This window comes from Polistes dominula, unplaced genomic scaffold (assembly GCF_049000335.1).
Source record: "Polistes dominula isolate Pdom_NZ unplaced genomic scaffold, Pdom_raw_medaka contig_77, whole genome shotgun sequence".
NCBI classification, from domain to species: Eukaryota; Metazoa; Arthropoda; class Insecta; order Hymenoptera; family Vespidae; genus Polistes; species Polistes dominula.
In genome coordinates this window covers 7,010,226-7,033,008 of record NW_028301152.1, presented here as the reverse complement: position 1 = coordinate 7,033,008, position 22,783 = coordinate 7,010,226, and the positions used below count along the sequence as shown (strand labels likewise).

At 27.4% G+C, this 22,783-nt stretch overlaps 5 protein-coding genes across 5 annotated transcripts; 2 read left to right on the top strand and 3 right to left on the bottom strand.

Annotated features, from left to right (window-relative positions):
- Positions 1-123: 123 nt before the first annotated feature.
- Positions 124-3,752, bottom strand: LOC107068881 (EF-hand domain-containing family member B). The gene is made up of 8 exons (XM_089178454.1): positions 3,567-3,752; positions 3,154-3,334; positions 2,805-2,931; positions 2,172-2,345; positions 1,857-2,082; positions 1,295-1,487; positions 1,031-1,206; positions 124-942 (listed from the first exon to the last, which is right to left on the bottom strand). The coding sequence occupies exons 1-8, from the start codon at positions 3,651-3,653 to the stop codon at positions 775-777; spliced, it is 1,332 nt and encodes a 443-aa protein (XP_089034580.1). The 5' UTR covers positions 3,654-3,752; the 3' UTR covers positions 124-774.
- Positions 3,753-4,057: 305 nt separating this feature from the next.
- On the bottom strand, positions 4,058-7,599 carry LOC107068882 (uncharacterized). The gene is given in 4 exon segments (XM_015325702.2): positions 4,058-6,163; positions 6,166-6,384; positions 6,459-7,037; positions 7,327-7,599. Coding segments are annotated over 4 exon segments (1,641 nt in total). The 5' UTR covers positions 7,495-7,599; the 3' UTR covers positions 4,058-5,488.
- Positions 7,600-8,686: 1,087 nt separating this feature from the next.
- Positions 8,687-10,113, top strand: LOC107068883 (uncharacterized). Its single transcript, XM_015325704.2, has 3 exons — positions 8,687-9,082; positions 9,324-9,450; positions 9,674-10,113. The coding sequence occupies exons 1-3, from the start codon at positions 8,958-8,960 to the stop codon at positions 9,800-9,802; spliced, it is 381 nt and encodes a 126-aa protein (XP_015181190.2). The 5' UTR covers positions 8,687-8,957; the 3' UTR covers positions 9,803-10,113.
- A 180-nt stretch (positions 10,114-10,293) lies between these two features.
- trp (transient receptor potential) lies at positions 10,294-18,377 on the top strand. The gene is made up of 16 exons (XM_015325801.2): positions 10,294-10,769; positions 10,838-10,982; positions 11,062-11,157; positions 11,252-11,394; positions 12,363-12,564; positions 12,647-12,817; positions 13,225-13,459; positions 13,568-13,720; positions 14,245-14,390; positions 14,565-14,671; positions 15,270-15,527; positions 15,613-15,808; positions 15,884-16,048; positions 16,118-16,340; positions 16,781-17,215; positions 17,378-18,377. The coding sequence occupies exons 1-16, from the start codon at positions 10,615-10,617 to the stop codon at positions 17,950-17,952; spliced, it is 3,405 nt and encodes a 1,134-aa protein (XP_015181287.1). The 5' UTR covers positions 10,294-10,614; the 3' UTR covers positions 17,953-18,377.
- A 489-nt stretch (positions 18,378-18,866) lies between these two features.
- Positions 18,867-22,723, bottom strand: LOC107073694 (lysoplasmalogenase TMEM86A). The gene is made up of 6 exons (XM_015334388.2): positions 22,318-22,723; positions 21,563-21,726; positions 21,198-21,391; positions 21,016-21,131; positions 20,513-20,623; positions 18,867-20,444 (listed from the first exon to the last, which is right to left on the bottom strand). The coding sequence occupies exons 1-6, from the start codon at positions 22,336-22,338 to the stop codon at positions 20,325-20,327; spliced, it is 726 nt and encodes a 241-aa protein (XP_015189874.1). The 5' UTR covers positions 22,339-22,723; the 3' UTR covers positions 18,867-20,324.
- Positions 22,724-22,783: the final 60 nt, after the last annotated feature.

Here is a 22,783-nt window from a genome sequence, read left to right as displayed (position 1 = left end):
TAGCAAGAATAGGGGGAGGAAGATGTGGCTTTCCGACACGCTGGTGTGGACGGTGTTAAGTTACGGAGCGGAAATATGGAGGTGGGAGGAGAGGAAAGAGATCGAGAGGGTACAGGAAAGGTATATGAGATGGACACTGGGAGTAGATTAGAGGACATCAGGGTACATGATAAGAGAAGAAGGAAAAAGAGATAAACTGGGAACAAGAACAGCGAAGAGAGCTTGGAAGTATGAGGAGAAGCTAAGGAGAGGAGAAGGAAGTGAGCTGGCGAGAGAATGCTGGAAGGAGGCGCGGGAGAGAGAAAAGGGGGGAGAAGTGGAGATTTCAAAATGGGAAGAAGGGAGGAAAAGGTTTAAAAAAAGGATAGTGCAGGACAGGGAGGAGGTTGTTGAGAGTTGGGAAGAGATGGAGAAGCGGGGTTGTGGGACGAGGGGAGGGGGAAAGGAGGAAAGGAGAAGCGAAGGAGAGAGTAGTGTTAAGATAGGTTAAGGATTTAAGTGTAAAAGGAGTGTAACCCTTTGGGGAATCAGTAAAATGTATCGATGTATAAAATAAGTATGACATAATTACTAAGATTTATTTATTTTATTATAAAATAGAAGTTTAGACAATTTATTAAAATAATGTAAAGTTTATACAACCGAATTAAAAATATAAGCCTGAGATTGATTAAAATTGTTTGTTTTTAAATAATATTTTTATAACTTCATTCTCTATAAGTATCAGATTTATTATCATTATTATTAATATACTTGATATTTTGTATATATTTTTTACAAAGAATTTATAGGTACATCTAACAAAGTATTAAAAGTATCAACGCATACACCTTCATTACCATCCTTTTGAATTGCTTTCTCCCAAAGTATATCAAAAGTGTTATCAGGAAAATTAATTCCAATATTTTCAAATATATTTTGTATTTCTTCTTTACTTCGAAGCTATATAAACATTTTTATTAGATATTACGAATAAAATAAGTTCAATGAACATAATACAATTTTAAATTTATAATTTAATTACCAATACCTTGAAAAAATCTATATGATTTAAATTATATTTTGTATAAGTACTGGGAAAAATTAAAGCATAAGCATTGTCAATCTTTGAGTATAACTTTTCATTACAAGGATAATATTTAGACGGAGTTACGGAAGATTTATTTTCATCTTCGTTTAGATTTGATATTACTTCTTCCTTATTTTCTGAAATATCTAATTATTTTTATTAATGGAATAATTATTTATAGCTAACATTATACACATGTAAATAATATAAATTTTTTATTAATACTTTTTATTTTTGGAAATATAGGAAATGGACGTTTCCAATTTAGAAGGTCCACTACGTTGTTATAAAAAAGTTTATTATTTTGTCGAAATCCTAAAAGATCTAACAATCCGTCAAATAATTCTCTTTTAGGATAAATCTTGTAGTTCTTCAAAATTGTAAATACATCTTCTTCCGATAAAATACCAGTGTGTTCCTGAAAATAACAGAGAAAGTTAATGTACCTAATGTGTATTTTGTTGAAACATTAATTGTTCCTACTATGATGCTGAAGTCCAACCTGCGGATCTAGGTCTCACGTCAGTGAAAAGGAAAAAAATCTTCCTATTTAAGGAAAGTGAGAGGAGGAAGAAGAGAAAGGAAAAATGAACGAATAAGACTCCTGGCCTATTTTTGATGATAGTGTAAATATTTGTCTAGTTCGACATTGTCAAAGGTAAGGTCGTCTGTTGAACAATAGCAAGAATCGAAACCTCTTAAGATATGACATGACATAGTATGTTTGTTCCCAGAATTATATTTTCATGTTATTATTAATTATAAATAATCACACAAGTATCATTACCTTATCCAAACAGACTAAATCTTCATAAATATCAAAGTAATCGTTACTGGGAATATATTTTTTAAGATTATCACGCAACATTCTCAGATATTGTAAATATTTCCATTTTAAGATCAATGTATTGTCCATAGGTGATTCTTGCAATGCATCTGCTACTGAATCTACTTGTTTTATCGGGGGTTTCCCATATATACTCGTTAAAGATAAACATTTTCTTTTCGGATTTCTTTATGAATTTTCCATCATATTTTTATACATTATTTTTTTATATTTAATTATTAATTTTATTATAATAAATTATATTATTTATATTACTTTACTTGTCCAAGAAGTAATTGCGTGTCTTTTAAAAAATCGGCTTGAATGTGATTGACTAATGTAGTACTACTATAATCTTTATTTTGTATAATCTTTTTAATTCTAGATCCTCTTTCATCGGCATTACTCTTTTTTCCGAAACAAGTATGTTTGTTAAAATGGCAATTATAACTATTTAAAAAATAGAATTATTTTAATTAATTTTTCAAGATATTAATATATAAAACATGATTATATAATATTAATAATATATAAAATATCAAAGTACGTAATAAATATCATTTCAAAGTTTTCAATCTTTCAATACGAGGAGGGTTGGAAAGTTTTGAGTCTAACACGATGTAAAAAATCATAAAGCTGTAAAAAAATTTATTTTTCCGTATAAAAACGAACAGGTATATAAGAATGCATGTAAAAACTTCTCCTTTCGTTTTCTTTGAAACGATTTAGTATTGGACTTTACTGGGTTGTATAATGTGTGGTTTCTCTTACAACTATGTAGTATTTAAAAAATCAATGTCCTATCAATTTGGTTCCCTAGTTGTCTATATTTTTTGAAAAGATGGATTTTGAATTATTTGACTTTAATGTGACTAAATATACTTTCTAAAATTATATCGATAATATTACTTTCTAGTAGTTTGTGTTCCTTCATTTTGTTGATTAATGTTTTCAAATCTACAGTGATCAACATCAGCATGCATTATCGGTTTACTATCAATTTCGGGAGGATTTATTAATTCTGCCATTGTTGTTTCTGGTAAATAGATAATAAATTTTTTTTATTTTTCTATTTTTTTTCTACTATAATAATAATAATAATAATAATAATAATAATAATAATAATAATAATAATATCATGCGTTCAATCAAATTGAATTACATCTTTGTCGCAGTACAATAAAAACAATTTTAAATTAATATAAAATCATTTTTTTTAATTGGTTTGAAAAGTATTTTTTTTAATGGGGGACCATACCAAATTTATATTTTTTCCCGAAAGTTGTTTTTAATGGATCCATACCAACTGGTAGATGAGGTACTAAATATTGAGTCTTTCCAACTTCTTTGTTCCAATAACTTTTCATTACAGTATTTTTCAACTCCATGACAAGTGTTTGGAATGGCGTTAATAATTGATATTGTAAACAGTCTTTTACCTACGAATTAACATTTGTATTATTTCAATTTCTGTAAATTTATCCTAACCTAACCGTATATAATCTCATGTGGTCAATATTCGATAATGTAATTTATTGTACGGTTTCACCTACAGTTAGAGGCATTCGCTTCTTCAGAGACATTAAAGTTTTACTTTTAACAGAGTTAGAAAATAAAAAATTATGATATTATAATAATTCGTGTTATATTAGAAATGATTGTGAGACTTACGGTCGCGTTAGAATTCGAATTTTTCTTATATAAGGAATTAGATTTTTCCGATGAAGAATAAAACGATTTAGCGTTAGAGTTTGCCATTATTTTATTTATTTTTTTAAATGGTAATTAATAGAAAATATTTATGAATATTATAAAAGTAAATTGATCGATAATATTTTATCAAAACAAGAGAAAGAAACATTGATAAGCGATAATGCGTATTATTTTTTAATTCGGTCTTTTATTCTGAATATAGATGTTAATTAGAATTATATTATAATTATTTAATGTACTACTTTTTATTAATTAATATTATATTTTATTAATAATTATTATTATTATACTTTTTATTTAATTATTTAACGTAATACTCTTTTGCTTTTTATTATATATATATATATATACACAATAATCAAACAAAATTAAAATATACAATATGTATTATAAATCAAAAAAGAGATCAAAATTATTGATTAGTATTAATTGTAAAATAAAATCTGCTATTAGAAAAGAAGCCTTAATTGCAGGGTGTTTTTTTATACTAACCGTAAGAAGTACAACAGATTTCAATTTTTAGTAAAAATAAAACCATTTGGTTGTGCAATATATTGCCAAAAAAATACATAAATAAAAAGAATCGTGCGTATGAATTAAAAATAAGAAAGTAAATTATAAAACCGGTTTGTGTTTTTTCGATCAATGACAAAGATCACATAACTATCAAAGGATGAACACAAAAGGATACGTAGTCAAATTGTTTTAAAAATACAAAAAAAAAGCTAGCAAAATAACGTGAGATCCTTTTTTGACGAATTTTTTCATTACAGTACAGGTGTATACATCTTATTTTTACGCATATCATATACATATATATACACGTAAATGGTTCAGCAGCTTCACTTGGAACTCGTGTTCTCTCGTGTCACTTAATTATCGTTGGCAATTAAGCTTGTGTTTTATTAAAACTAAGAAATATTTGTGTTAGCAGTGCAAGAAAGATCATGAGAAAGATCACAGTAACATGTTCGAAGAACTCTGTGTTAACATCTCTCTCGAGTATATATATACATTCAAAAATATTTATATAACACTGACTTAATTACGAGACTACATAATTGCGTCGTTGAACTAACCACTTAACAACATCAACAACGTAAAATTCAGCCCTATTTTTTCATCTCTTCAACCAAGAAGAATCTTCATCTTCTTTATTCGTTCATTTCTTTTTTCTTTTTCCCATTTAATGAATCTTTTTCTAGGGGGTAATACTCTTTCTACGTAGTAAGATTAAAAGATAAAAATGAATTGGTGATAATTTAAAAACGTCCGGAAGATCAACACCAAGAACAACACCGTATACTTAACAGTTAATTATTAGATCGTTACTTAGATATAAAATGGTTATTTGAATGTTCACGCAGGTACATTTTGTTTTTGAAAAATATGAGTGGTTAAGCTTTAAATATTTTTTTAAAAAGCGAGAGATATTTTTCCAGAATCTTCATTCGCTATCTTTATAGCGAAGACCCTTTCTCTTTCTTGATACATCTGTGTGAGATGATCCCTATTCACGAGCTAAGGATAAAGATTTCAAGATAAGAGCATAAAGCGAATGGACGGTAGTTTTAAACGCCTAGAAGATTAAAGAGACATCTAATTATGAGGTTTCCTAGTCATGGGAAAGGTCATGTACCATAATCCTATGTGATTTCAAATCATGCTGCTTAGTTTTCTTTGTTAAGGACAATATATTTTCACAAATATTGTATTTTGGTTTATCAAGAAAAGATAATAATAATAATAATAATAATAATAATAATAATAATAATAATAATAATAATAATAATTAAATATACATAAAATTAAAAAATCATTTGAAACTCTCGTTGAATTATACAATAGATAATTTTGAGATTTCTATCTGCAGATTCTACTTAACCCTTAAGAGTTCCCCCACTTTTCGAATCATTAGTCAAAACAATTGGATTAATCTGATATGTACATTTTTTAAAATGTGTTCTCATGTTACTACTCTGAGAAAAATGAAGGCCACATTTTGAGCAAGAATAAGGTTTGGATCCAGTATGAGAGTTGAGGTGAGTCTTCAAATGGTGTTTCTTCGTAAAAGCCTTGGAACAAAGAGTACATTGATAAGGTTTCAATCCTGAGTGAAGCTTCGTGTGAAGTGTCATGTTCGATCTATCTGCAAAAGCTTTTTGACAAATGTGACACCTATAAGGTCGTTCCCCAGAATGTGTCCTGAGATGCTGTTTGAGAAGCATTTTCCTCGAGAAAGCTTTGCCACACTGTTCGCAACTATGTGGTTTCAAACCGGTGTGTATCTTGGCGTGCATGTTATATGCCATTCGTTGATTGAAACTTTTACCGCATACAAGGCAAGCGTATTCCTTACGATTGCGATGGATCTTCATGTGTGAACTAAGGTAACTACGATCGTTAAAAAATTTCCCGCATTCCGTGCAACTGGCCGCGAATTCCCTTGTACCCTCGTGAATGCTACGATGGTACTTGTAATTGCGCAACTGCGAAAATTCTTTACCACAATCGTTACAACGAAAACATTTCTCCCTTTTCGTTTCTTTTTTTCTTCTTCCTTTAAATTCCTATTAGGATTCATCCGAGGATATTCGAAATTCTCTGTAACCTTCCCTGATGTTGCATTCTCTTTGGATACGTAAGTTTTCTCAATTGAATTTACATTACTTTCGAAGAAAGAATCTTGTTTGATAGAATCGTACTGTTCAACGCCATATGAAATTCTATCGATATTATTTTCTTCGTTTTTGTTGTCCGTAAGTCTATTGGTATTCTGTAAATCATCACACACATTATGAATAAATATTGAATAAAGTAATAAAGATAATTAAATGAAAATATACTTACGAAATTTGTCATACTTGATCGTAATTTAGGCGAATGATGAGGTCTGACAATTTGACGCCAAGGTGATGCCGTCACGCGATTTGCCACGTGACAAAATTGTCTCTTCCACGTTTTCCGCCATCTTTCTTCAGGGTAAATCAAGTCCTTGTTTATCCACGAGTAATCCACTTTGTTAGACGATCTCACCATGTCTTGGTATTTAAATGACGTAAATAATTGCGACTCCAACAAAGAGTCCTTTGTACGAAATTTAAATTCTTTAGGACGTTCAATGACTCCAGTCAAATTCTGAGACATTTTAGAAGGTGTATGATTTGTAGTAGCCTTGAAATCGAAGGTATACGATCTATTATCTCGATCGAATGTATCGTACAAGATAGCAGCAGGTAAAGGTGGTAAATTTATATGTAAAATCATAGCTGTTCGTAGAAACGCATTCAATCTTGTCCGTGATACTTTTGTACGACCGGTATAGATAAAATCTAATATTGCTGATAATTCGGTTGATTCGATCTCTTCTAATACGATTGTTATAGGTTCTTGATTGTTCGACGGGTTACCATCATCATGCAGAAGTTTCTGTCAAACATATACAAATAAATATATAAATATAATTTATTATCAAAATTTTAATTACAACTTGCAAAATTTTCTGTTAAACATATATACAAGTGAAAATATAAATATAATTTATTTTTTTATTTCCTTTTAATTACAATTTGACAGCTGTAATAATAACGAGAATTAATGGGGGATTTTTTGTTGTTGCTTTATCGATCGATCAAGCTTACGGGAAAAAATTACATAACGTGATTTAATGAAGTAAGATAAAAAATTGACAAATAAAAAAAAGAAAAGAAAATCAAACCTGTAAGTAAGGACTAGCAGCTGAGAGAACGAGTCGATGCGTCAAAAACCTTTCACCACCGAAGCAACAAAGAGCGACGTCTGCGAATGTTCGGGATGGTGTTGCTTCTTTTAAAAAATTTTCTATATCCGGCAACGTTTTTCCATAAAGACATATAATTTCTCCCATCGTTTATTAATTTATTATAATTTATTATTATTATCAACAAATTTTTTTAAATATAGATGCAGATAGATAATCGATACTATAGAAATTTATATTAAAAAAAAAAAAGAAAAACATATATATAACAAAATAATAATATTATTATTATTATTATTAATAATAATAATATAATATTACTATTATTATATATAATTATATTATGTTATATTATTATTATTTATAATATTTTTTTAATCATTAAACAAATTTCTTCTTAAAACCTTGTTATATTTGATTTTAAGTATTCGTAATCGATCTATTTATCACTAATGATTTATTATGCCAATAAATCTTATCGATCGTTGATCGATTTTTCAATTTTTTCTTTTCCTTTCACTTTTTCATTATTTATCGATGTAATGTATTTTATAATCGTCATTTATCGTCAATACGATTGATTGAGTTTTACTCTAATTTATATAATACAATACTTTTCATTATCTGGCACCTTTTATACACTGATTTTTTGTTATTCACAGATTCACGTTATCTTATGATATAAAGAGAATGATCAACGGTGATTGTAACTTGAAATTGACGACTAACATCCGAAAGACTTTGGACCGTCCGACTGAAGGAGAGACTACCTTTTCTTCATACGATCTTTTCTGAATGAAGTGAGAAAACAAGGTGTGACTTGTCTCCTACCATATTTACCTTACCCTCTCCCATTCTCTTTGCAACCCTTCCTAGTCCCCCATATAATTCGTGTAATTTCGAAATAAACAAATTTTACATTATTAAATGACTTTTTATTTGAAAAATAAAAAGAACAATAAAACAACAACAAATCTAGAATTTAATCTAGATCTTAATCTCTCCATCAATCTTTTCAAATAAAATAATATTGAAGTTTGATCAATTATTAATTGAACCACTTCGTTTAGTTTAACTCTATAAAATAAAAAATAGATAAAAATTAATCAAATAAGTATAAGTATATAATATAATATATAATAATATAAAGTATATAACAAAAGTATAATAAAAATAATATATAATAATGAAAAGTTTATAAAATAATATAAATAAGTCTAATTTATTATTAAACAATAATAAAAAATATTTCCATTTAATACTGTTAATGTGTAATTATTAAGAAAATTATTTGACAATATAAAAAGTTAAATATTTATGTAAGTTTTTTGATAATAAAATTAGAAAACATTCTAAAAGAAAAGTTAATCAATTTGTCCTTTATTTATGAACGAATTAATATCGTTTATTTTTTTATTTAGATTTTCTTTTATTTTTAACGATACATAAATAAAATCAATCATTTGTTGACCTATAACCTCTTATACTTTATAATATTGTTAGTGTAATTAAAAAAAAATATTTTTGGGGTGGGTTAGGGGTGTATTCCCAATTATAAATATTTAAACATTTTTTTCGGATAACAAAGTTAATAAAAAAGGATAAGTAACATGGTTACTATTGGTACCGAAGCTAAATTCAAATCTTGGACACCTTCTCAATCTGGCAAAACTCAAGATAATATCATCTCATCTGATCATTCTACGAAAAAGGCTTTTATACCATCCTATGAAAAGTATATACCTATATATATATTGACCTTGAATTATTTTACAATATTTTTTCGTTTGGTTTTAACGTGAAATCAAGAGTATGCATGCATATTTACGTATAATTTTTGATGCTTGAGTTGAGCAAAGAGCAAAGTGTGACACAACACTCGAATGATTATGCAAATTCAACTCGATGATCTCGATTTCGGAACCACGCCCAAAATGTATATATATTGTCCTGTTTGACCTGTTATATTTTCGTAGAGAAAGACGACCATGCATCGAGTTACTATTATCGAACGAGTATCAAAGAATTTGGTGGCGAGAAAAGAAAAGTTGGGAAAAAGCAGTCGTTCCAACAACAACCAAGAAAAAATTATTATTAAGAATGGTAATGTTTAAATTAATTATTTGATCAATAAAATTTCTATTATTATGTGCTTGGAATAATGAATTTAATTAATTCAATTCAAACAATTGGAATAATTCATTTTATGATTTATTAATTCAATCAAATGAATTTATACATTTTACTTTGCATTAAAATCACTGTTATAATTTACAAGAACATTATTAGCAATTAATTAAAAATATTAAATGAAATATTTTTGTAGATAATTAAAAAGAAACCAAAGAAGGATAGTTGTCCGCTGAACTTACCAGTGTTAGAAGAAACGAAGAAAAAGAATAAACCGAAAAAGAAAGAAAATTTGGATTTAGAAAAAAAATCAAATACCATTTAAAAATTTTCTAAACAAAAAAAACATTAAATACATGCAAATCATACAAAATTGTTTCTAATAAAATATTCAAAAATATTAGAAAATATTTTTTCGACAAGAAATAACATTAATTGCAAGAATAAAAATGTAATAAATTGATTATGGTACAACGTGAAAGCTTCGTTGAAATGAAATTCACTTGAAGACCTTGTATAAAATTAATCATTTAATCCTATTTCTTGATCCAACTTTCTATTAATCCTAAAAATAAGTTTTACGACCTACATATACTGAATTTTATATATATATGTATGCAATAGGGATTAAAAACAATGAATAAATTGTTATACCTTAGAATGGTAGAAATCAGTATCAGAATATTTTTCTTGTATTCTATATATCTGAACTTAATCCGCTGTCGAGATCCCCAACTACTGAACGATATAAGGTTTCAGTAAGCCTCAGCGTGCTTTTACTATAACAGTACAGTTCATAATCGTTGTCTTGCATGTTACCATTACGTTTTCATGGAGTTATAAAATTTGACAAAGTGTGCCATCAAATATAAAACATTATAAATTAATAAATAATTCCATATATGTATAACAAATTATTGTTCAACAGTTAAGTGTAAAAAACATAGATTTCAAATCTCGTGTAAATTTGTTTTAAATCTTTTTTTGAAAGAAACAAATTATATCCTCGTACGATAGTTCGGTAATAGTTTTTCCGATAAAATAAGAACAACAAATAAAGTAAAAAATCGCAAGATATAAAAAAGTACCCGAATGAATTCTGTTATGTTTCAACGGCAAGCTTGCAGGACGTGAATTATGAATCCATCTGAATCACAACAGAATCTTCTTAGTAATGAAATTAGAGCACCCTCGGTACAATCATTAAGTCCACCGGCTGATTATATTCTCGGACCGGTTGAAAAACATTTTTTATTGAGTGCTGAGAGAGGTGATTGTGCTACCGTCAAAAGGTATAATTTCAAAATTCACATTTAACGTTTATAAAAATATAACTGTAATAAAATTGATATTAAAACAGATTGCTGGAAGAAAATAAAGATCATCCAGAAATCTTGAATATAAATTGCGTTGATCCATTAAATCGATCAGCTTTAATAGCAGCGATTGAAAATGAGAATATCGAACTTATTAAATTGTTGTTGGATTTGGGAATACAAGTTAAGGTGATGAGAAAAAATTATAATAATAATTCAATAAATTGTTAATACATTTTTTAAATTTAATATTACATTACTATTGCAGGATGCACTTTTGCATGCCATCAAAGAGGAATACGTGGAAGCCGTGGAGATTTTGTTAGAATGGGAAGAAAGAATCCATGTTGCAGGTCAACCTTACGTAAGTTCAAGAACAAGTTAAATCAATTTTCTAAACATCTATCTGTATTATATTTAAAAGATAGATAGATAAAAAAAATTGATATTTATTTCAGAGTTGGGAAGCCGTAGATAGATCATCATCTAATTTTACTCCTGACATAACTCCTTTAGTATTGGCAGCACACAAAAATAATTATGAAATTTTGAAAATACTTTTAGATCGTGGAGCGACCTTACCAACCCCTCATGATGCCAGGTAATTTATTTTCTATCAAATTTTGAGATGGTGAAATTTTTATTAGGAATGCATTTTTGTATGTAAAATATATTTCAATAATCGATATATTGAATTTCATTACGTAAAATATGACGTAAAATAATATATATAGTATAATATATAATATAATATAATACGTGCCCATAATTATGAAAGTGGTCTAAGTTAAAATTAAAAAAAAATGAGTTTATTAGTTATTTAGCACCACATTATTTTAAACTAAATAAATTCAATGTAATTTTCACGATATTGTCAAAAATGAATCGTCAGATAATATTTGTTTTTTCAATATTACATAGGATTCATACAGTGTTTAAATAGAAATCTTTAAATATCTCGAAACAAGAGATACATGACTTAGACCACTATAATAATTATGGGCATATATCCCACATAACACAATAAGTTTTGAAATCTTTCAGCGAAAGTTTCGTAAAATATTTCCAAAAAACCTTTCAGAAACCTTGCAGGCATCATTCTAAAATATTTTGAAAAAGATTCATAAAAGATTTTACAAAAATATTTTTAAAACATTTCTAAAATATTTTACTGATAGAGTAATCTTTTGCGTCTCTTAACGCGGACATTTTCACCTTGTAAAAAGATTTTTTAGAAACCTTTTTGAAAGGTTTAAAGCTTTTCAAGAAATGTTTTAGAAAGTTTTTAGTTAGTTTTTATGTTATGTGGGATGTAGTATAATATATATAGTATAATATTATTATATTATTTATTTCTTTGTATTTTTTTAACTAAATTTTTATTATAAATACTATAAGCACTATCAGTGTTACAAAAGTAAAATTTATAAGCGCCTATAGACGCCCACAGTAGTCTAAGTATATAAAACGTCCAATTACTCCGATTACATTAAATTAAAAATCTGACATCTCGTATAAAATGATTTAATATTTAACTTTTTTTATAATACTATCTTTATACGATTTTAGATGTGGTTGCGACGAGTGTGTAACTTCGAGTGAACAAGATTCTCTTCGACATTCTCAATCTCGTATAAACGCATACAGAGCTTTAACATCACCGTCCCTTATCGCTTTATCTTCGAGAGATCCACTTTTAACAGCATTCGAACTTTCATGGGAATTACGTCGTCTCAGTCGAATGGAACAAGAATTTCGATTTGAGTATAATGTACATTTCATTATTAAATATTCTGTAAAATAATGTTATTTATTTTTGTTTATCATAAAATATTGAAAATATGTTCATCTAGGAAATGCGAGAACAAACGCAACATTTTGCAACGTCGTTATTAGATCATGCACGTACATCATATGAATTAGAAATTATGCTCAATTATAATCCTACTGGAGATAATTGGGAACCTGGAGAACGTCAAACTTTAGAACGATTAAAACTTGCTATTAAATATAAACAAAAACAGGTAAATGTTGTATAAAAGGATGTCTTAAAAGTTGTTTTATTGATTGTTCAAAATATTAAACAAATCAAAATTGATTTATTAATACAGAGTGAGAATATTTTGTTTAAGTATTAATTTTTAGTTATAATATTGTTGCCTTACATAAATTAATTAGTTATAATATTGTTGCCATCTAAATACTTATCACAAATACAATTTTTAATGTTTTAATTTGATAAAACGATTTTTACAATACCCTTATATTATATTTTGTTTTATACATGCATGTATGAAAGTGTTGCCTATCGTAAAGGGCACAATCATTCTTTTTCAAATATTATTAAATATCGAATGTTAGATCCTAAAATGTCTTAAACAAATTTATTATAATTAAATTAATTTGAACTGTATATACATTTTATTTTCAGTTCGTAGCTCATCCGAATGTGCAACAATTATTAGCAGCCATTTGGTACGATGGTCTACCTGGTTTTCGTAGAAAAAGTATGATCGGTCAATTAATCGAAGTTGGAAAACTCGGTGCTATGTTTCCTGTTTACAGTTCAATTTATATGATGTCTCCTACATCCCAAATGGGTTTGTTTATGAAAAAACCATTTGTCAAATTTATTTGTCACTCTTCTTCTTATGCTTTCTTTCTCAGTAAGTAGACACTTCGATATTTTCTTTATACGTCATTTTATAAGGAGAAGTTAAAAAAGGAAAGTTAGAGAAAAAGAAACAAGAAAATATTTAAAAAATTATTCACAGTGTTACTTGGAATGGCGTCTCAACGAATCGAATATTTGGTTATCGAATTATTTGGCAATGCGTGGATGCGTGAAATACTTGCAGGATGGAAAAGACGAGAACGTGGTTGCATTCCGGGTTTCGTTGAATCTGGCGTTATTATCTACGTAATAAGTAAATCAATATTTTATTTTGATATAAAAAGAAAAAAAAGAAAAAAAAGAAAAAAAAAGGAATTGATGATCCTTATAACGAAGATAAACAATTTACATAAGAATTCATCTGATATAATTATTATTATAATTTTAATTTAAAGACAAATTAATATATTAATAATATATTAATAAAATATTAATAATATTTATTATTTATGTTATTTATATAATAAGATGGTGATATTTATATAATAATAGTTATTATATAAACACCAATAATTAATAATATATTATTAATATATTAATAATTATATTAATTATTAATATAATTATTATATTAGTAAATTACCATTTTTAGTTAGTAATACTTATAAAGTAAAGTATTATTTTAATTATATAATTAATTATTATATAGTTACAATATAGTATTTATATAATGATAATTATTATATAAACACCAATAATTAATATAATATATTATATTAATTTATATAAAGGCATTATATAAAGACAAATTAATAATTTGTTTTATAAATAATTTAGGCTTAGTTGTCGGAGAAATAAGATCATTATGGTCAGATGGATTACTCGAGTATATATCAGATTTATGGAACATAGTGGACTTCATACAAAATACATTTTACGTTATATGGATAAGTATGAGAATGACTGCTTGGTTTATAGTACAGGTACGTTTTAATTATGATCCATATAATTGTTCGTTATATTCATAAATCATATTTTTCTTTTTATTAATCTAATTATTCAATTTCTTTCATTTATCAGTTAATTAATTAATTAATCTTTTTTGTTTCTTATTTTAAATACCATTTACTTGGTTTATAAATTTGTAATTTACATAGAGAGAATATTGGAGTGGTGAGGATCCTTGGTATCCAAGAGATAAATGGCATGCTTTCGATCCCATGCTTCTCTCAGAAGGAGCTTTTGCTGCTGGAATGATATTTAGGTAAATTCTTTTTTTTATTGATTATCACAATAAATTATTATTTGATTAATATTAGGTCGTCACAAAAGTCTCTTTTTAAAGTGAAAACTTTTTGAAGGTTTCACTTCTAACACGTGTGATCTGCATACATGTTTTTTAGTAATTCTACGGGCACAATATTTTTTAAGTTGAATAATTTAAAGTATAAAAAAAAGTAAAATAGATTAGAATCGATATTATTTAGTAAAATAACATAAAATACAAAAAAGAGTATATTAACACTTTAATGGCACAACATGTGTGTGATAGCCGGAATAACCTTTATTTATTTATAACTTCTTATATATTTATAATTATATAAAATTAAATTTGTTGTTTTTTTATGTTAATTTTTTCATAAATTTAATAAATTTTCTTTAAATTAATTTTTCAAAAATATTACCGGCTTCTGGCGACGTTTGACTGTGTAGATTTTCGGCCATTAAAGTGTTAAGCATCCAATATTGTTCAATTTATCACCAAAAAAAAGAAGAAATTTTCAGGACGACCTAATATATATATATTATAGTTTATAAATTTTCTTTAAAATAATTCTTAAACGTTCCTAATATATTTACAGTTTCTTAAAACTCGTTCACATATTCAGCGTAAATCCACATCTCGGACCTTTACAAATATCTTTAGGCAGAATGATAATCGATATTATTAAATTCTTTTTCATCTATACTCTCGTACTATTCGCTTTTGGTTGTGGTATGAATCAATTAATGTGGTATTATGCTGATTTGGAAAAAATGAAATGTTATCATATGCCTAACGGATTACCAGATTTTGATAATCAAGAAAAAGCTTGCTCAATATGGCGAAGATTTGCTAAGTATAACAATGATATTTAAAGATCTTTCAAATAAGACCAAATATAATTTACCCTAAACGTATTTATTCGTGTATTTTTTTTTCAGTCTTTTTGAAACGTCACAATCATTATTTTGGGCAAGTTTTGGTATGGTAGATTTGTTATCCTTCGATCTAACCGGAATCAAAAGTTTTACAAGATTTTGGGCTCTGCTTATGTTTGGTTCATATTCGGTTATCAACGTTATAGTCTTACTCAACATGTTAATTGCCATGATGTCAAACTCGTATCAAATTATTTCGGTATTGTTATAAAATAATAATTCTTAAATAAAGAATTATATTATTGAATTAAATGAACTTTGTTATTATTTTTAGGAAAGGGCTGATACAGAGTGGAAATTTGCAAGAAGTCATCTTTGGATGAGTTACTTTGAAGATGGTGACACCGTTCCACCACCATTTAATATGGTTCCCACGAGTAAATCTTTTGATAAAATTATTAAATGTGGTAAAGGTTCACGACCAACTCGATCCTTGATAGTAAGTTCATTTTCATAAACATTATTATAATAATAATGATAATAATGATAGATCAATATTTTGTTTTAGAAAAAATCACGAGAAAAAGCAATGACTAGACATGACACGGTGATGCGATTGCTTATTCGCCGTTACGTGACAGCGGAACAAAGAAAACGTGATGATTTTGGTATCACCGAGGACGACGTCATGGAAATTCGACAAGATATTTCAACATTACGATATGAATTAATCGACATTCTCCGACAAAATGGAATGCGAACACCGAATCTTGATAAACAGGATGCTGCATGTTGGTAGAAATTATTATAATAATGTTGATTATTTTGTTAGACTTTATACATTTATGCATATAGTATGTATCCGTATGTTGGATGTTTTACAAAGTTTCAAATGATTATAAAGAGTTAAAATAAGACAAAAAGAAAAAAAGTAACATTTATTTTGTTTAATGCACCAATTTGGAGAAAATTATATTTGAAAATTCTATGGTATATTTATTAATATTTAAAATATTATTTACATTATCTATGAAGATATTTTTCAAAGTGATGTCCTTGTTGATATATGTATGTATATTCTTATCCATTTTATTTAAAACGGAAGAATTGTTACTCGTTTTCTTTTACAAATAGAATCATCACCTTACCACTCAGTTGTATCACCTGTTTAGATACATTCTGTATGTATTCTTTTATCTATAAATATAAATGAATGTATATTTGTTTACAGTATCTGGTAAAAAGGGTCGTGTAATGGAACGTCGATTGCAAAAGGATTTCCAGATTGGAATAGTAGAAGGCATTGTCAATGCAGTTATCCAAGGAAATGAAAAGGAACCGAAAGATGTATTTAGTCAAATTGCTAAAGCAATAGGTCGTAGAAGCAGTGGTGGCAGTAAAAAGAAAGATTGGAATGCTGTTGTTCGACAAAACACATTTGCTAGGGATCCAATTGGTAGTTCGAATGAGGCATTTGCAAAACAAACGAGAAGAAGTTCTCGTAGAAATCGAGGCAATTCTAATTCCGATTTAGCATCCCTCGATCCTAATCGTTTGGTCGAATATAATCCTAATCTATCCGAAGTTACGCCTACTACGAGAATTGCTTATGCCAAATTCATGTTGAAACGAGTTAGGCATATCGATGAAGTTGAAAATGCGGAAGGTCAGTCAATAAAAAATACATACGGATATATATAAATTCAATTTTGTGCATGTAAAATGAAACTAAGAAACTTCTTTTAAGAACGACCTAATATCATCTTATTAGTACATCTAATTTTGTTGAGAATTAATAAAAAATTAAAAAATAATAATAATTAAATAGGAGCTGAAGGAGAAGGAGAAGAAAAAGGAGAAGGGAAGAGTGCAACTTCCTCTCAAAAGTCAAGTATGAAGGTAAAAGGTCCCGAGGGTGATCGTCCAAAGTTGATATTGTCAGAATCTTTGAAAAAAGGAATATTAAAATCAATGAGCGCTGGAAGTATCGATAAAACGGGTGATAAATTAACACCGGATGGAAAGGGGCCAGAATTTAGAGCACCAACGCCTATACCTGAAGATCCGAGAGAGGATGATGTCAGCAAAGCATCAGCTGAGGCACAGACCTCAGCGAGTAAGTCTAATAAAACTGATACGGATAAAGATAAAACACCTCAGAAAGAGTCAGCCAAAAATCAAAATGTCGATGATGCGAAGAAGAAAGAGATGGAAGAAAATAAGAAGAAAGAAGAGGAAGAAAAAAAGAAAAAGAAAGAGGAGGAAGAAAAAAAGAAAAAAGAGGAAACAGATAAAGTAGCATCGAAACCTTCTAAGGCACAAGAAGAAAATGTTCCAGTTGCTACAACTAAGTTACGTGGAAAATCTAAAGCAACTGGTCAAATTATGGGAGGCTGGATTTAAATATTTTCTTCAACAATTTTCTAAGAACTTGATAACATTAATGTACCAATATTTGTAATTTTCAAATAATTACTAACGTAATCTTTTTGAATTTCAATGATATCATTAACCGCATACGAATCGTTATCTTACAGCAGGCACAGTCAAAATATATTTCAGTTATAGATAATATTTATATTGTTTTGATGAAAAAAAGAAAAAGTATAGTTATATATAATATGATTCTAATGACACAAATATTTACAATTCCCTTTTTCTCTTTCTCTCTCATTCTATAACTTCATGTTAAATTACTTTTCTCAATATCTATATTACACTATTGTCATTTAAAAATATTGTAAGTTTAAAAACTATGTAAATTCTCTAGTCGTAATGAATTTTTTGAAATCGTGTTTATTGTATAATATATTGTGTATGTAATAGTATTAGTTTTTAACACTAACAGTTTTTACGAACCCTTCACGAAGACTTATTTATTTTACCTTGTTGGATGTTCTGTCCAGTTTTTTATTTACTACTACATATTATACGGCAGTTGGACATGAAACAGTGAACGAGAAGGTAAATGATATGAACATCGTATTATATTGTAATATGCAGTGTTACTATTATGTATATATGTGTGTTGGCGTTACTCTGTGAAATGACTAGCTAAACCCATAAATAACTATACTGACCTGTTACAATATGCAGGTAGGGAGAATTACATACTTCAACTAGGTAATATATGAATTTATAAGAGGCGGGTAGTTATATGAAATTGAGATTTGATTTGTAGACCCGATAGAGCAGTACGACTAATAAAACATAGGTTTTCAAAGTACAGAGAAAATACAATAAAAATGTCTAGTTATTTCGAGTTAAACCTAGAATTTTCACGATTTTACTGAATTGTACAATTTAACACTGACATATATACATATATATGTATATTATATATGTATATTACAATCTTGACGATTTTGCTTTTCAACAATACATTGATTTATACAGTATGAAGTCTTAGCAGTATCTCTGTCTTATTATCACTAAAATATATTGCCCTTTTTATCTATTCAAAATAATTAGTATCTATTACATTATACCATACATATAAATATATCAACAAATATATTACACCACAGAGAATATACAAATAGTTATTACGAAGTAGAATACATGCAGAAGTACTACATACATACATGTATATAAGATGTACATACATATAAATATTGAATCATTCTTCATATTTCAAACAATATTCGCACTAAATACTATTCAATATGTATATATATATATATATATATATATACGTTTAGGAATATTAATTACTTGACTCAAATCAGTTATTCGCTAGACCGTAATTACAAATTTATCATTTGGCGATTAATTCTTCAATTCTTTTCTCTATTTGCACCTTTATATAATTGAATTTTCATATCTAGAACATATTTTTCTTCTTTCATTTCATTATTGTTCCTATACATATCTGCAGGAAAAAATATTTTACACAAAAATTATCTGACGTTTTGATATAACAAGTTCTTTTTAAAATACATAGACTTATAACATTCAGGATTGCGATACATTGATTTTTATAATCATATCAATTATTCAAGATCATGCAAGGATTAAAAATAAGTGCACACAACTCTGACTGTGTATATTAGAAAGTATTACATCCATTGATATTGGTCCGAAGAAATTGTATGCGGATATACACGATTATAGAGATCTTGTCATGAAAAAGGATAACTTAAAGTTAAATATCAATGATCACAAATAATAAGCATATTTTTATGTGTTTTTCATAAAAACATACAACACAAGTTTATTAAAGAAAATATTTGTTAGATTTATATATTATTTTTTGAAAAAGATCAGAAAATATTGATCAAACCTTAAACTAAGTTCATAGAGAGTAACATTACTTATTAAGAGAGATGATCGTTATTATTACTACAACGAACGAACAATATGTAACAGTTTCATATTAACAATTTTTTTAATTATACACGCACATACGTGCATGCGGACATAACAATAAACGCGCTAAATAGTTACATTGACTTAGTGGATAAAAGTATTTTCAAATACATTTATATCAATATAATGATATTTCCCAAATATATCTTTCATTATATATGTGTGTATAGGTATTACATTTAAAATGTGTTTAAAATGAGAAAGAAGATAAATTCATGCCTATATTAGTGGCAGTGATAGGTCGTTAGTATTTATAAAGAGAAAAATATTACCAGACATTAAGTAATGTCTTTGATAAGAAAGATATATATTATCTCTATCAATTTAAACAACAATAATACTTTTATTCTTCTAGAATTCAATGCCAATTTTTATTATTTTTTTTTACTATGAAAGATAACTTTATTCTATTTTTTAACTTTACTAACAGCCTTTGTACTATCAACAGTATTGTAATTATTTTTTGAATCTACTGCACTTAAAGCTATTCCTAGTTGTGCTGTATAATACGTTAACATAATAGACACCTAAAAAATAAAAAATATAATTGTATAATTTTTTAATTAATACAAATTGAATATACGTTTAAACATACCTGAGAGTAAGGTAATGGACTACGAAAATAATGGAATCCAAGTAATGTATCAGATATTAGAAAACATATACTGCCAACACAGCTGCATAGTTTTGTCCATGTCCATAATTCCTAATAAACAAAAATATTCACAGTTATATATACATATTATGATAATAAAATATAAATTAATTAATTATTAGATTCGTTTAAAAATTTTGATTTCTTTTTCAATTTTAAAATAATAAATTATAAAATGTCTACTTTTATGATTGTAAGTGATCCAGAAAAAGCACCTTGAACATAAATTCTATTAATACATGTACCTTTGATTCAATTGAAATGACCCTAGCTCTTCACTTGATAACAAGTAATAAGATAATGGATTACTGGATTTATCGCAATATGATGACCAAATAACTCTGGTCATTTAAAGAAATAAATAAAATAACGCTCTATTCAAAAAATAAATTTCAAAATAAGTTTTAAATCGTAAACTATTTTAAGATGACGATTATACTGACCTCAAAAAATTGTACTCGTGCGATAGCTCTCCATGCCATTGTAGTTAATAACAGTGTATAAATTGGAACACCTATGACTAGAATACCACTTAGACCAGGCATTAAAAGACATATGACTGAAACATAGGAATGTAGTTGTTTTATGTTGTACTAATATCATAAATATCAAAATGATATTTTACCTAAGGAACAGAATGAGTACATTATAGCACCAAGTAGCAAATTTATCGGCTTAAAGCCAAATGCATAAATGTACATGATTTGAGCAATAGCAAACATGCACATTCCTGCAGTAAAACAATTTGGCCATACTAGCAGAGCATCTCCTATGCAACTGAAGACTAAACCAGTTAAAATACGTCTAGAAAAGGTATACCTGTAAATTATTAAAATATATATATATATATATATATATATGTATACATAAATACATTTATTGAAATAAATAATATAATAAGCAATCATTTATTATTTACAATTGTGTGGGTATAATTTGTTAATATAATTTATAACAAATAAATACAAAATGAAATAATATTGGACTTACTCTTTGGATAAACTAATTCCATGTAACAAAACAAAGACGATAAGACTTATTATTGGCAAACATTTGAAACATGCAGTTAATAGAGATGGCTGCTGTGCTAGTAGCACAAAATATACAGATACACTTTTAAAAAATGGAACTAATTTTGGGCCAACACTTTTAATCTGTAACATAAAGGTTACTATACTCGTACAATATTTGTATTTAATAATTAAAAAAAAAAAGAAAAAATAATTCACTTATAAAACATATTACTAGATTCTTCGTAAATTATAAATATTATAATCGTGTATAATTCTAAATAATAAATGGAAAAAAAGAAGATTCTATTAATCTGTAATAAAAAAAAAAGATTATTTTTATCAAACTTGATATACTAAAGTATGTTAAATCAAGTGGTATATGTGTGCTAGTGTGGTAACATAGAGACAAAGAAAATAACAAAACAAAGGAACAAAGAAAAAGAAAGAAATATTCTAAAAACAAAAATAAATTCACATTTATTGCTTATAATAATATTGATTCTAATATGAATATTAAATTATTAATTAAATTAAATTTGAATTCGATAAAAAAGAAAACGAATCACTTCATCGAAATATATCTACGCATATCTCTTTGTTAAAGCTATTAACAACAATGAAAAAAGATAAAAAGACATAAGTAAAACTTGTTTATGCGTCTGATACAAATATAGCGCGATAAAAACATTGGTGGAACGTAAACAAAAATCATTGCAATACATTTGTATTTACCACTTGGGTTGGTGATGACATTTCGCAGGAACCAATCAGCAATATATATACGATTATTATTGAAAGATTATTAAATATTTGTTAATGTCAACGTTATACAAAGCATATGTCGTCTGCTAGTAACGCATAAGAGAAGCTTCCCAGTGCGCTATGCGAATAACACTGTTGAACACAGGGTATCCAGAGTACTGTCCAACATGACAATATTATCTAATGACATTCTTAATCTCTCTTGACCACACTAACAACATTACGAACGTCATCTTGATCGAATATATTCAAGTCAAGATTAAACCGATTCAACTCCATTATGGCAGATTTCATTGTCAATCCGCGGATGATACAAAGTCAATACTTTGCATTTTTCTTATCTATATTTTTAATATTTCCCCCACCTCTTCTTTTTCTTTTCCCCTTCTCCTCAACCTCATCTTCATCATTCTTCTTACCATATGTTGCGCGCGAA

What these genes read in the sequence shown, in the direction of transcription:
- trp (XM_015325801.2), top strand. Translation starts at nt 10,615, where the DNA reads ATGAATCCATCTGAATCACAACAGAATCTTCTTAGTAATGAAATTAGA. An exon ending in TTCTTATGCTTTCTTTCTCA is followed by an intron (nt 13,460 to 13,567) that starts GTAAGTAGACAC and finishes AATTATTCACAG; the next exon opens with TGTTACTTGGAATGGCGTCT. An exon ending in GCTGCTGGAATGATATTTAG is followed by an intron (nt 14,672 to 15,269) that starts GTAAATTCTTTT and finishes ATATATTTACAG; the next exon opens with TTTCTTAAAACTCGTTCACA.
- LOC107068883 (XM_015325704.2), top strand. Translation starts at nt 8,958, where the DNA reads ATGGTTACTATTGGTACCGAAGCTAAATTCAAATCTTGGACACCTTCT. An exon ending in TTTATACCATCCTATGAAAA is followed by an intron (nt 9,083 to 9,323) that starts GTATATACCTAT and finishes ATATTTTCGTAG; the next exon opens with AGAAAGACGACCATGCATCG. An exon ending in AAAAATTATTATTAAGAATG is followed by an intron (nt 9,451 to 9,673) that starts GTAATGTTTAAA and finishes ATATTTTTGTAG; the next exon opens with ATAATTAAAAAGAAACCAAA.
- LOC107073694 (XM_015334388.2), bottom strand. Translation starts at nt 22,338, where the DNA reads ATGTCATCACCAACCCAAGTG. An exon ending in GGAATTAGTTTATCCAAAGA is followed by an intron (nt 21,392 to 21,562) that starts GTAAGTCCAATA and finishes AATAATTTACAG; the next exon opens with GTATACCTTTTCTAGACGTA. An exon ending in GTACTCATTCTGTTCCTTAG is followed by an intron (nt 21,132 to 21,197) that starts GTAAAATATCAT and finishes CCTATGTTTCAG; the next exon opens with TCATATGTCTTTTAATGCCT.
- LOC107068881 (XM_089178454.1), bottom strand. Translation starts at nt 3,653, where the DNA reads ATGGCAAACTCTAACGCTAAATCGTTTTATTCTTCATCGGAAAAATCT. An exon ending in GGAACACAAACTACTAGAAA is followed by an intron (nt 2,346 to 2,804) that starts GTAATATTATCG and finishes TTTTTTAAATAG; the next exon opens with TTATAATTGCCATTTTAACA. An exon ending in ATTTAGTCTGTTTGGATAAG is followed by an intron (nt 1,488 to 1,856) that starts GTAATGATACTT and finishes TGTTATTTTCAG; the next exon opens with GAACACACTGGTATTTTATC.